This window comes from Engystomops pustulosus, chromosome 3 (assembly GCF_040894005.1).
Source record: "Engystomops pustulosus chromosome 3, aEngPut4.maternal, whole genome shotgun sequence".
Taxonomy (NCBI): Eukaryota; Metazoa; Chordata; class Amphibia; order Anura; family Leptodactylidae; genus Engystomops; species Engystomops pustulosus.
The window spans coordinates 53,040,086-53,054,031 of NC_092413.1; the positions used below are offsets into that span (position 1 = coordinate 53,040,086).

General features: G+C 44.6%; 1 protein-coding gene across 2 annotated transcripts in view; it reads left to right on the top strand.

The window, feature by feature from the left end:
* Positions 1-13,946, top strand: part of EIF2AK2 (eukaryotic translation initiation factor 2 alpha kinase 2) — a 79,563-nt gene that overhangs the window by 54,257 nt on the left and 11,360 nt on the right. For both annotated transcript variants that reach the window (XM_072140809.1, XM_072140808.1), the window contains one exon: positions 1,342-1,464. In XM_072140809.1, coding sequence (XP_071996910.1) covers positions 1,342-1,464 — 123 coding nt within the window. The remainder of the gene's footprint in view (positions 1-1,341; positions 1,465-13,946) is intronic.

The following is a 13,946-nucleotide window of genomic DNA, read 5'->3' on the forward strand; positions in this document are numbered from 1 at the left end:
CTACCACAAGAAAATAATGTTTCTACAAATACAGCGGTTTCTGGTTTAATTGAAAATATGGTCCGGCATCAGCTCATCCTGAGCTAGCTTAAGGTATTTGTGGGTCAGAGGGGTCATTTTAAAGTGGTAGGTTTCCTTTAACCCTGTTTTTTAATGAAACAGCACAGGAGGATGATCACTGGTATATATGATAGAAACATGTCCTTTTTTCAGATACCCCATCATAACTCTATCTGCAGTACAGAGTTGAGGGGCTATATAATGACTTATAGTATATTACTATTCACACAACCTTAAATTAAAGGGGTTTTCCCACAAAATAAAATTCTCACATTTCAATTCCCTAGTGATGTTAACACAATAAAGATCATTTTAACCCCTTATTTTACAATTTTACACAGTTTTATTGCTGTTTTAGCTCCTATCACTCTCTATGGTGCTCAATGCAAAATCCCAGGGGGTGGACGGGGCCTCTCTAGCAGACACATTGGGGCACATTTACTTCGGGTCCGGACGGGATTCACTAAAGTAGTGCGCCCGATGTGTCGCTGCTGCGCTGAAGTCCGCTGGAGTTCGCCGGAGTTCACGATCCTATCCTGGGTGCAGGTAAGCGCTTGTCAAGCAACACAATTTTTTTTTTAATTCCGCGTTTTTTCAGAATCTGTCGGGTTTTTCAGACGGCCACTCCCCCCGATTTCCGTTGCATGCATGCCGATGCACCACAATCCGATCGTGTGCGCCAAAGACCCGGGGCAATTCAGGGAAAGACGGCGCAAATCAGTAATATTCGGGTAACACGACGAAAAATAGCAATTCGGGCCCTTAGTAAATGACCCCTATTATGACCCATCTAGTTTTGTGGGGTGACAATGTGGTTAGATCATCAGGGTACAAGGTGTATAAGCACTTTAATCTGGCTTCTGACATTGTACCAAGTCCTATTATTAATACTGCCATTGGCAGAAAATTTTACCCCTATCCGGACAGAAAGTTGATTAAAACATAACTTTTATTATCATCAAAAGTAGAACAATCACTGTGTTAAATTGTGATCAGGGGAACAAAAAAATATATATAAAAACATAGTGCACCAAATGCCCAGAGCATACTCCTGTGTCAGTGCAGTATGGAGTATAGAGTTGCTTAAGATATTTAGGAATGTACCATGCTGCCTAATGCTCCTGTATTATTGGTATTCATAAAGGAAGCTCACTATGGATGTTAAGTACTAGTTAAAGCTGTATCAGTGCTAGTTGGATACATATGGTTGACCGGTTATGTGTATTAAATCCGACTTGGCACTTCACATCATGAAAATGATGCACTTTTTTTTTTATTTAGGAAAGTTCAAAAAGAAGTAACAGCTTTAGCCCACCTTGAACATCCACACATCGTACGTTACTACAATGCCTGGCTGGGTCTGGATGACTTTCCTGACGCAAGTGAGAGCAGTAGTAGTTCAAGGTAATGATTTGGATAAAAACTGCTTTTCAAACATATTTTATTCTCCTTCATTTATACTTACTCCCAAATTTCTCTATATACCGTATATACTCAAGTATAAGCCGACCTGAATTAAAGCCGAACTACCTAATTTTAGCACAAAAACTGGTAATACCTGTTAACTTGAGTATAAACCTAGGGTGGGAAATGCATTGGTCACAGCCACCACCCAGTATATAGCTATTCAGCCCCCTTCCCCCACTATATAGCTAGCCACCCCCTGCCTCCCCAGTATATAGTTAGCCCAAATCCCCCAAGTTTATAGCCAGCCCCCCGCCCACAGTCTATAGCCAGCCACCCCCCACTATATAGCCAGCGCCCCCCTGTATAATGGCCACAGCCGCCCCCTGTATATGGCCTGCCAGCCCGCCCCCAATTTATAGCTAGCCAGCACTTGCCCCCTGTAAATAGCCAACAAGCCCATCCCCAGTATTAAGACAGAACCTGCCCCCTGTATATAGCCACTTGCTGACATCATAGTGTGACCTGCAGATTACCTGTGGGGGCGTCAGAAAAGTGAGTACTGTTTTTTTTTTTACTCGAATATATATCGAGTATAAATGGTAAGGTGATTTTTATTACAAATAATCTGTTTACCATAACCCCTTGACGTACGGGCTTTTATTATATTTTTGCATTTAAATGTATAGCTGAATGCACTCCAAAAGCCAAAACTTTGATTTTTTTCCCAATCACAGAGTTGTATGAAGGCAGTATATACACAGCACACACAAGGTAGTCTTCTGATCCTAATGGTGTCATAGGCTGCAGATCTGACTTCATGCAGATCAATGTCTGCAGACCCTATGGGGGAAATGGCTGGTTGGATGTCAGGGCCCCCTGACACCGTAGGTCCCATAGCAGCTGCTATGCCTGATACCGCTGTAGTGACTGAATTGGCAAGCTCTGTGCAGCGCTGCAGAAATTGGGGACGCTATATAAGTAAAGAAATTATTTATTTATTATTTATACCCAGGGCCAGATCAAGGGTCGCAGTGGTATGAAGCACATAATTTAGGATGGCCCCTCTCCCAGCTCGGCAGCCGATGTGGGGCTCCCACCCACAACAATATATGCAGAAAGATACCACACAAGCTCAAGAGATATTAGAAACAATGGTATCTTTAGTTTTAGATTGGTTCATTAATTCCTACCTTTTGGTTACTAAACTTATTCCTGTTTTGGTCCATGATGAACCATAAAATGCTCCCGCCATACTATTTACCAAATAATAATACCACAATACTGTTAACAATCAAAACTACGATAAGACAATTTTCCACACAATAGCGCTACAATTTCCAAATAATACCTCCATACTGCAACACACAGCATTACCACAACATATAGAAAATATAAACATCCTGATAATGAACGCAAGACCTGTATCACCAATAATTTACCAAATATAAACTCCTTTTATTGATGATCTTTACCGCCATATTTAGAGATTGGTGAATCGATTCTAATGAAGTGGAGTTTCGAATTTCAGAAAAACTTCGGTTTGGCACAAATCCGAAGTCTACCGTGATTCGTGGGAACAATATTTTTTTTTCCCCCTTTATTAGCAAAATGGCCGCGAGCACAAAGTGTTACATGTCACAGAGAACTCTGGGAAGAAGAAAGGAACACCCTCGATCACATGTGCAGACATGTAAGTCAATCAGCGACCGGTATTCTTATGTGATGTCATAGCCCTATAAAAACAGACGGCCATTTGCAATCCCGTCATTTCACACTGCATGTGCTGCCTGTAGCGTCTAGCTGCTTGTACTCAGTAGCTGATGGAGTGATTTTTGCTCAAAGTCCAAGGTGTCAGTTTTTGGGGTTCTGTATTCCTCAAATTTCAATTATTTTTTGTTGCTAAAGTTGATATCAAGAAATCAGTGTCAAATCAACATAGTTGATTAACCAATATGTCAGACAGAGAGGTGGCAGGTGGAGCAGGCACAGGTCGCAGCACAGTAAGAGGATGCCGCAGCAGGGGTAACTCTGTGATCCCAGAACTTCCGGTGTCATTTAGCGGCAGTGTGTTGATGGACAACCCAAAGGCTCTCGATTGGTTGACTAGGTCATCCAACTCCTCCCTAATGACATCTGCCAAACCCAGCCAAGAGTCAGTGGGTTTGTCAGATACAACCCTTAGTTGGCATGGCCCAGGAGTAGGTCAACAGCCCTCACCTGTCCTCAACCAGCCTCTGTCCTGTTCATTTCCCTCAGCCATAGATCTACTAGGTGGTCTGGGCTCAACACCACTCTACAGCGAGGACGAACTCTTTGAGGACAGTCAGCAGCTGCTTGGCAGTGAAGATGTGGGGCAGATATCCGCTGCTTCATGCAGCAGGCGGGAAAGTAGAGATGTGGAATGGGAGGTTATGTTGCACTTGCAAGTAGTCAGGCTGTGCAGGGAAACGCAAATCGATGATGATGTAGCCGATCGCACCTGGGAGCTGGCTGAAGCAAGGGCTTCATCGTCATCGTCGGGAGAAGAGGGTGTAAGCTTGCGTGTCAGGCAGCGAAGCAGACAGCAAGTCGCTACTGTGGCCGTGAGTCAGCAGGGTGGCAGCTGTGTGAGGACGGGGGCCAAAGAAGCTGACCGTGCTCCTGTCCAAGTTGTTGATACTTCAGAGAATTAATGGCTTGTGCCGAACCAAGGTGGAGAGTTCCAAGACGAAATTTCTTTTCCAAAAAGGCAGTACCAGCCCTTCACAACAGAAGCTGGGCAAGTCCTTGAGCTTATTGGTTTCTTCCAAGGTGCACGGCATCGGGGAAGTGTGGAGCTGTAACTATGGTCAGGGCCAGTACATGTCCCTCACAGCGCACTGGGTGAATGTGCTTCCCACCCAGCCACATCAACAACTTGAACAGTAGACGCCGCTTTCTCCTCCACGTTGTCAAACTGCTGCTTTTGCGTCAGTGTCCACCTCCTCCTTCTCCACCAGCACCTCAGCCTCCACAAGTTTAAGTGCTGCTCCATCATACCACATGTGCAGAACATAGTGCTGTCATGCAGTTCTACACCTTATTTGCATTGGTGAACAAAGTTACACAGGGGAGGAACTGCTCCGGATCATGCAAGAAGAAATCAATTGGTGGCTTTCTCCACAATAACTGCAAATCATTACCATGGTGACAGACAATGGGAGGAACACGGTGTCCCCGATGCACCGAGGAGAGATGGTCCATGCGCCCTGCATGGCGCACGTGTTCAATCTGGTTGTCAAAAGTCTGAAGTTTTCCACCCATCTACAAGACATTCTAAAAATGGCCAGGAAACTGTGCATGCACTTCATCCATTCTTACAAAGCCAAGCACACCCTCCTCGAGTTGCAGCGGCAGAACGGCCTCCCCCAACATAGGCTGATATGCAAAGTTTCCACCCATTGGAATTCATGCCTCCATATGTTAGACCACCTGTATGAACAGAGAAAATCCATTAATGATTTTTTGATGATGCAAGCAGACTGTAGTACTCCCCTGTGTAAATTTGATGTCAGCCACTGGCAGCTCATGCCGTTTGCTCAGGCCCTTTGAAGAGGCCACGTTATTTGTCAGTCGCCAGGACTATGGGATGAATAACGTCATTTCACTGCTTCATGTCCTGGAACAGATCCTGCAAAATCTGTCTGGACAGGGCACTGGAGAAGTGGCAACTACATCTCATGGCCACATGAGTCCAGAGGGGGCTGAACTGTAGGAGGAGGAGCACATTGGAGCACAAGCAGAGTCTGGTGAAATTAGTGGTTTTTCTACTCAGGTGACAGGAGAGGAGGAGCAGGCGCATCTGGAGGAGGTAGAAGACGAGGCAGATGACCCAGAAGCACCGTGGCAGTATACAGTGGAGATGGAGGCCGGGAGTCACTTGCGCAGATGGCCCGCAGCATGCTGCTTTGCCTAACTTGTGACAGCCGAATAGTCAACATCCGGCATATGGATAATTTTTGGCTCTTGGACCCTCGCTACCGGTCCCAAATGGGTGCATTTTTTCCAGCTGCCGAGAGGGAGGAACAACTGGTGTACTATACTTTGCAGACAGTTTTCCGCTGCCTATGTCATCTATGGCAGTCATTGCTCACGTACTACTGCTACGGCTGCTGTGGGGAGATGGGGGGGTAGGATCAGTAGCAGCTCCATCAGCAGCAGCTTAAGTCTGGACTCCTTAATGAGCAGCTTCCTTCACCCACGTAGTGAGGAGCGTAGCCACCAGCAGCAGCAAGACATGGAGCAGACCCTGCACCAGCAGGTGGTGGCCTACAGGGACAGCACTCTACCACCCCAGGTAGAGTATCCCCTGGATTACTGGGCAGCGAAACTTGACGTGTGGCCGCAACTTGCGGAGTTTGCAGTAGAGAAGCTGTCCTGCCCGGCCAGTAGTGGGGCATCAGAGCGGCGGGGGCCATCGTTACCCCAAGGAGAACCCACTTGCCCACCTGTGATGTGGAGAGACTGACCTTTCTCAAGATGAATCAGGCGTGGATCGGCCAGGATTTCAACACACCAATGCTTTATGCATCAGATTAGATCAGCCATGACGCCTCCCCCAAAAGTTGAGAAATGAGTCTGGATTCTAACTACCTGCCTCAGCCACTATTCCGATGCTGCCACCTGCCTGATGCCACACATCTGCTGCCAGTTGCTCCATCTGCCTCCCACCATCTTTACCAGGGACTGGAATTGTCACCCACCTCCACATTCTGTCATTGTGCCACTTTCTGACCTCCTGCTGCTGCCGGCACCTCCACATTCTGTCATTGTGCCACACTGTGGCCTTCCATGTTGCTGCCACCTCCAGAATGTGTTGATTCTGCCTCTCTCTGGCCTCATGCTACTGCCGTTGCCACTATGTTTTTGGATGAAAAGAAGGCTAAAATAATCAGTGACGTCAATGCAAAATTACTGCCAACACCCTCTGCACTCATTTGCGGGGTTTCTACATGTATCCGCGTTTAACAGAACAGGTTCTGTCATAATCTATGGAATCATCTGATGTCAGTGTAAAAAGAGTGCACTCTGTGATGTTATAGTGGGATTTTGGACCTCAGCTCGGTCCTTTCGAGCTGGCACAGACATTACCTTGTCAGGCTGCGTTCCCGCTTCACTTATTTGGGGAAGTTGGCCTATGTAAGTGCGCATGGAATTGAAGAGTGAAGCGATTCTAAGAGCGGCGGCTGTCATGTGTGTGTCATACTAAAACACAGCATTGTTTGAAGACCAAGCCACACTCCCTATGCATATTTGAGCATAACACAACATTCTACAACACCCTACAGGCTCTCTGGAGTCAGGAAATACCTGTTTTTTAACATGATTCGTCATGATTTGATTCAGGTCGAATCTAATTTTGTCTGAAAATGTGGTGAACTCAGCGAATCGAATTTTTGAAAAATTCAGTCATCTCTAGCCATATTGTTATTATACGAACACCACCCTGCAAAGGACAATATCACTAATGATACATCTGTACAAGGCCTAAATAATAACATTAAATCATGATTATTATCACTACATAATGACTGAATAATACTGCAAAACCAAATGATAACCTATACCAGTGATGGCGAACCTATGGCACTGGTGCCAGAGGTGGCACTCAGAGCCCTTTCTGTGGACACTCAGGCCATCACCAGAGATGACTCCAGGTATCTTCCTGCAGTCCCAGACAGCCCAGGACTTGCTGTGCACACAGGTATTTAAAAGTGACAGCTGTACCTGGGACTATTTTCTGCTTTATTGGTGTCCTCAGGGTGCTGGTATCAATGAAAACTGTAACAGAGAAGGGAGTATAAATCACAAATTAAATTTCTGTGTTGGCACTTTGCGATAAATAAGCGGGTCTTTGTTGCAGTTTGGGCACTCGGTCTCTAAAAGGTTTGCCATCACTGACCTATACTATACCAGTATTTACCATCATGTAGTAACTATATAGTAGTAGATACCAGTCCTGCACAGAGGCCGCAGTGTAATCCAGTGACTTGCAGGTGACGTCCTACATGTTGTCTCTTTCATTTGTTCTGATCTTCCAGCCATGCCATGACGCATCTCTGTGGGGTTTATAAAACAGAGATGGTTGCCAACCATCTATGTACTCCTCATACCTGACCCTCACATACAAAACTCACAACACTGTGTCCTAACATATATCATATATACCACTCACACCACAGCTGATCACACTGTGTGCCCACATATATCATATATACCTCTCACACCACAGCTCAGTAAGATATAGACATGAGGCAGTGGGAATTGTATTTAATCCGAGTTAAAGTTGGGGCATGGAGCTGGAAACAACAAAAAGTCCACTACTTTGATCTATCAGGAAAGTCTGCATAGAAAGAACATATAGTTCCCATCTGTGGGATAGGACCATGGTCTAGGGCTGTAACTACAGGGGAAGCAGCATAGCAGCTCCTATGGGGCCCGCAGTGTCAGGGGGCCCAGCATCCGGGATATGTACATATACTGTATGTATGTGTACAGGCAGTCCCCGGGTTACATACAAGATAGGGTCTGTAGGTTTGTTCTTAAGTTGAGTTTGTATGCAAGTCGGAACTGTATATTTTATCATTGTATTCCCAGCCAGAACTTTTTTGGTCTCTGGGACAATCGGATTTTAAAAATGTTGGGTTGTCATAAGAATCAATATTAACATTAAATCTTCATTACAGACACCTTTGATAACTGTTTCAGCTGTTTATTGTAGCCTAGGACTAAAGTACAATAAATTACCAATATCCAGAGGTCCGTTTGTAACTATGGGTCGTATGTAAGTCGAGTGTTCTTAAGTAGGGGACCGCCTGTATTTTCAATAGGTCTGTATATAGTATTTTTATATGTGTGTATTTTCTGTATATGTGCATATATGTTATTTGTAAATGCCCTATATTTGGGTGCATATGTGATGTGTATATGCTGTATTTCTCTGTATGTGATGGGGGCACATTTACTAAGAGTTGTGCGCCAGTTTTCTGTAAGATTTTGCATGTTCTTTTTATTGCAAACTGCTTGCACAGGTATATAAGAAGTGCCCTTACCACATTTGTTTCCCATGCAAAACTTTTCTGGCACGGCTGCACTCGTCTTCATGCAGCACAAATTAGGGGGCGTTCCAGTACTTAGTTGGACCGTGTGCCAGATTAAACATGCACATCCGACAGAATTTGTGTCGCACACCACAAAAAAGTGCAGGGAGCTCCAGATTCATGAAGAACAGGTGCCAGAAATCCTGAATCTGGCGTCTTCTGCACACAACACAGACAAAATCCAAAAACAAAGTGTTTTGTAGCCCAGGAGTATCAGGTGCAATTGAACTTTATTGGTGCATCAAATAAGACATCCAAAGTTACAAAACTTCCATGTGTTTCAGGCTATCCACATCCCTTACTCATGACTAATGTGAATGTGAGGAAAGTAAGTTCACTTTAAATTGTTTCCGTACCACCCTGCACATCATGTTAAATCCTGGTTCTCCTGGTTCCCTCATTATTCTTAAAAAACAGCCCAGAATTTCTACAATTTTGTTACCCTATGCTGATGTCAAATAATCCATTCTAATACATATTGCATATCAGTGAAATTCAATATACAGGCGGTCCCCTACTTAAGGAGACCCGACTTACAGACAACCCATAGTTACAGTCGGACCCCTCTGCTGACGGTGACCTCTGGTGAAGCTCTCTGGATGTTACTATAGTCCCCGGCTGCAATGATCAGCTGTTAGGCGTCTGTAATGAAGCTTTATTGATAATCCTTGGTCCAATTACAGCAAAATTTTTGAAACTCCAATTGTCACTGGGACAAAAGAAAAAAAAATGTCTAGAACTTAAAATATAAAATATACAGTTTCGACTTACATACAAATTCAACTTAAGAACAAACCTCCAGACCCTATCTTGTATGTAACCCGGGGACTGCCTGTATATAAAAGCATCTCTGTGTATACAAACGGCGAGCTGCTTCCCCCGGGTCCAAGTGCCAGTTTCGTTAAATGTCTGGTGTTTTGCGTATTTCATGCTCGCTGGACTTTTTCTCCATGTGTTGTTGGATGGAGCTTGATCACTGTAAACTGGGGGGAAAAGTTGCCGTTCACATCAACATAAGAAAAGGAAACAAGAGAAGAGATCAGGAAACATGATTAGCTGTTTAAAAACATTGCAAATTGTATATCCCTTAAAAAACAAAAGGTAAATTGAGTCCTGTTTAGTTATAAGCACTTGTTCTACATTAAGAAAGGAAATGAATGACATTTCTAAATTTTTCATTTACTATATCACACAACAGGATAATGGAAGATATTTAATGTTTGTGATTGTGTATGCTGGATCTATGCCTCTGTTTCTATATGTTTTAAAATTTTTATTTGTAAAACTATGATAAACTAATAATTATTTTTTATATTTTTGTGATCTAATTAATAATGATACAGAAATTCATTCTTATAGTTAAACCAATCGTGTGTCTAAATTAAATAACCAATATGCCTCCCGATCCTTGAGAAGAGCTGCCATATCTCCTCCTCTAACTGTTTTTTTAATTTTTTGAATGCAAATATTTTTAATTGACATTTGTTATGTGTTAGGAGATAATGTTTAGACGCTCCTGATACTGACACTATACAGACAAACTGCATATAGTGCAGTTTGTACGGTTTTTAGTAAATGTGTTCCAATGTGTTTATGCTGTATATATGTATATGGTGTGTAAATACCATGTATGATTGTAACTCACACATGTGAATATAATTTTTAAGGTGGGAAGGATTCCACATTCTGAAGTCTGTTATGGGGCAATACCTCTCCTACTTACGTCCCTGCCGTGGTCCATTACTTAATCACAAAATGCAAATATATTAGGAGAATGTTGTCCCAATATGGAAAAAGAGATGATACCTGGTCGAAAAAAAGTCCAAAAAGTATGAGGGAGGAAGTAAAACAATGGAAGTTGGAAACGCTGTAGATGGAAAAGTGAGGCCGACATTACCCTACAAGCCCTGCAAATTAAGAAGAAGTGGAGGACCAATATAAAACTTAGCTTTTAATACATATTATAATAAAAAATATTAATGTAAAAATAAGAAAACGTATCGGTTACCAGTGTTCGTGGAGATGATGCCATATAGTGGGTATATGCACTGGTGATGCAGAGTGGCACTCAAATTTCTAGGTATATGTGGTTCTGCAATGGTTATCCCCTACTCGGGATGCCATATGTTGTGTAGAAAGGATACCGTCTGTAGAGAATGTGTCGATGCTCACAGATGATATTAGGTGCGGAAACTCTGAGAGAATGAGACAAGGTAAGAAGGGGGGGGGGGACACTCACGGCTATAAAGTGTGGGGTGCTCTAGTAGACCCTAGTATTGGAGATGAGAGGTCCCTGTCTGACCCTTCGAACCTCAACACGGAGCCGCAGCCCTAGATGGCTGCCATCCCGTCTGGAACCTGTCCCTGCCAACGGCCCTCTGACCCTAATACAGGGGAGGAGAGGAGGGGGGAGGGAGGTATCCAGAAAAGAGTCTCTTGTGATGCAACAGGTACCCAATCTATCTAGAGAGGGAGAATAGATGTGTCCTCTACTGTAAAGATAGTGGGTATTAATGGCAATAGGCAGGTAGAGAATGTATACCTGCAGGGTCACATCTGGTCATGAGAACCCTACATGTCATGTTTCGCCTCTTCAATTGGGCTCATCAGGGGCAAAGGAGACCTGGTGGAGAAAGTCACATAGGAGAAGTTTGTAATAATCTTCCACAGTGAAACTACAAGCCTGCATGCTAAAACATATATAGATATATATATATTCTTACCAGAATAACCTGCTTCAAAAGCCTATGTGTAGATGTGTCGGCTAAGGACAGCAAAGTGATTTTAATCTGTAACAAAGTGCATCAAAATATTTAAGGGAAGATGATCAGTCAGTGCAAACACTTGTTGTACTAATGATGATTGCAAACAGATGTGGTCCGCCGCGAGATCAATCTTACCTTGAAATGAATCAGGGCAATGGCCGGATCGAGATGGTCCATTCCAGAAAATGGTTGGCGTGGACCGTAGTGGCCTGGACTTAGAAGCGCCAAATGCTGCGCTTAGCGTCCGGCGTGGTGCCGAAGATGTCAGTGGAACACATGAGGCACAATCGAGCACTGGTGAGTGAGAGGCCCGCCCTTTTATTGGGGGGGGGGGAGCGTCATCACCACGCCCCTAAGTGTTCGTGGCAGTAGGCTTACGGAAGATTGTGGTCTGTAGGTCACCTGACATTGATTTAGTAATTTGGACGCAAGAAAGGGGAGACAGGAGGCTTGTTTTATCTGATCCATCCTGGTCCGTAATAATGAGCGTACCCATTCCAGTACCACCTCCAAAAAGGTTTATCCATATAAGTACTATCTCCTAATGGGTTATACTTGTCGATTTATGGTTGTGTTAGTCTCACTCTTTGTGATTTCTATTCTCTCATATGATTATGACCTTAAATACGTTTTCATTCGTATCTTTTAAAATCCTGTTTTCACAAGATACCTGCACACTTAGTCCTCTCTGCAGCCAATTTCTGGCCTTATAAGGGTCACCTACCAGTGCCCCTCACCGCCTGCCCATATTTCAGAATTCTTTCCCCGGGGTGATGATGCGCATGACTTGACGCATCCTGGGGCGGCGGTACGCATAATTGGGCGCATGCCGCGACTAACTGCGCCCGTTTTTCGTTGCGGGTCTCCCCTGCGCCCGTTCTGCGCATGTCCGCTCTGGGCGCCATTTTTCTGTAGCCCAACTCAGGCAGACAGATCCTGCCCCTTAGGGGCGTGGTTATGACGCTTCCCCCCCCCCAATAAAAGGGCGGGCCTCTCACTCACCAGTGCTCAATTGTGCCTCATGTGTTCCACTGACATCTTCGGCACCACGCCAGACGCTAAGCGCAGCATTTGGCGCTTCTAAGTCCAGGCCACTACGGTCCACGCCAACCATTTTCTGGAATGGACCATCTCGATCCGGCCATTGCCCTGATTCATTTCAAGGTAAGATTGATCTCGTGGCGGACCACATCTGTTTGCAATCATCATTAGTACAACAAGTGTCTGTACTGACTGATCATCTTCCCTTAAATATTTTGATGCACTTTGTTACAGATTATATAAAATCACTTTGCTGTCCTTAGCCGACACATCTACATAGGCTTTTGAAGCAGGTTATTCTGGTAAGAATATATATATCTATATATGTTTTAGCATGCAGGCTTGTAGTTTCACTGTGGAAGGCTATTACAAACTTCTCCTATGTGACTTTCTCCACCAGGTCTCCTTTGCCCCTGATGAGCCCAATTGAAGAGGCGAAACATGACATGTAGGGTTCTCACGACCAGATGTGACCCTGCAGGTATACATTCTCTACCTGCCTATTGCCATTAATACCCACTATCTTTACAATAGAGGACACATCTAATCTCCCTCTCTAGATAGATTGGGTACCTGTTGCATCACAAGAGACTCTTTTCTGGATACCTGCCTCCCCCCTCCTCCCCTCCCCTGTATTAGGGTCAGAGGGCCATTGGCAGGGACAGGTTCCAGACTGGGTGGCAGCCATCTAGGGCTGCGGCTCCGTGTTGAGGTTCGAAGGGTCGGACAGGGACCTCTCATCTCCAATACTAGGGTCTACTAGGGCAGTGATTTTCAACCTTTTTTGAGCCGCGGCACACTTTTTATACTTAGAAAATCCTGGGGCACACCACCAACCAAAATAGCACAAAATGACACTAAAACAGTCATAAAAGGCCTCCCTTTACTAATAAAAAGGCCCTAGCTGCCTCCCTTTACTAATAAAAAGCCCCTGGCTGCCTCCCTTTACTAATAAAAAGCCCCTGGCTGCCTCCCTTTACTAATAAAAAGCCCCTGGCGGCCTCCCTTTACTAATAAAAAGCCCCTGGCTGCCTCCCTTTACTAATAAAAAGCCCCTGGCGGCCTCCCTTTACTAATAAAAAGCCCCTGGCTGCCTCCCTTTACTAATAAAAAGCCCCTGGCTGCCTCCCTTTACTAATAATAAGCCCCTGGCTGCCTCCCTTTACTAATAAAAAGCCCCTGGCGGCCTCCCTTTACTAATAAAAAGCCCCTGGCGGCCTCCCTTTACTAATAAAAAGGCCCTAGCTGCCTCCCTTTACTAATAAAAAGGCCCTAGCTGCCTCCCTTTACTAATAAAAAGCCCCTAGCTGCCTCCCTTTACTAATAAAAAGCCCCTGGCGGCCTCCCTTTACTAATAAAAAGGCCCTAGCGGCCTCCCTTTACTAATAAAAAGGCTCTAGCAGCCTCCCTTTACTAATAAAAAGGCCCTAGCTGCCTCCCTTTACTAATAAAAAGCCCCTGGCGGCCTCCCTTTACTAATCAAGAGCCCCTAGCAGCCTCCCTTTACTAATAAAAAGGCCCTAGCGGTCTCCCATTACAAATTAAGAGCCCGTAG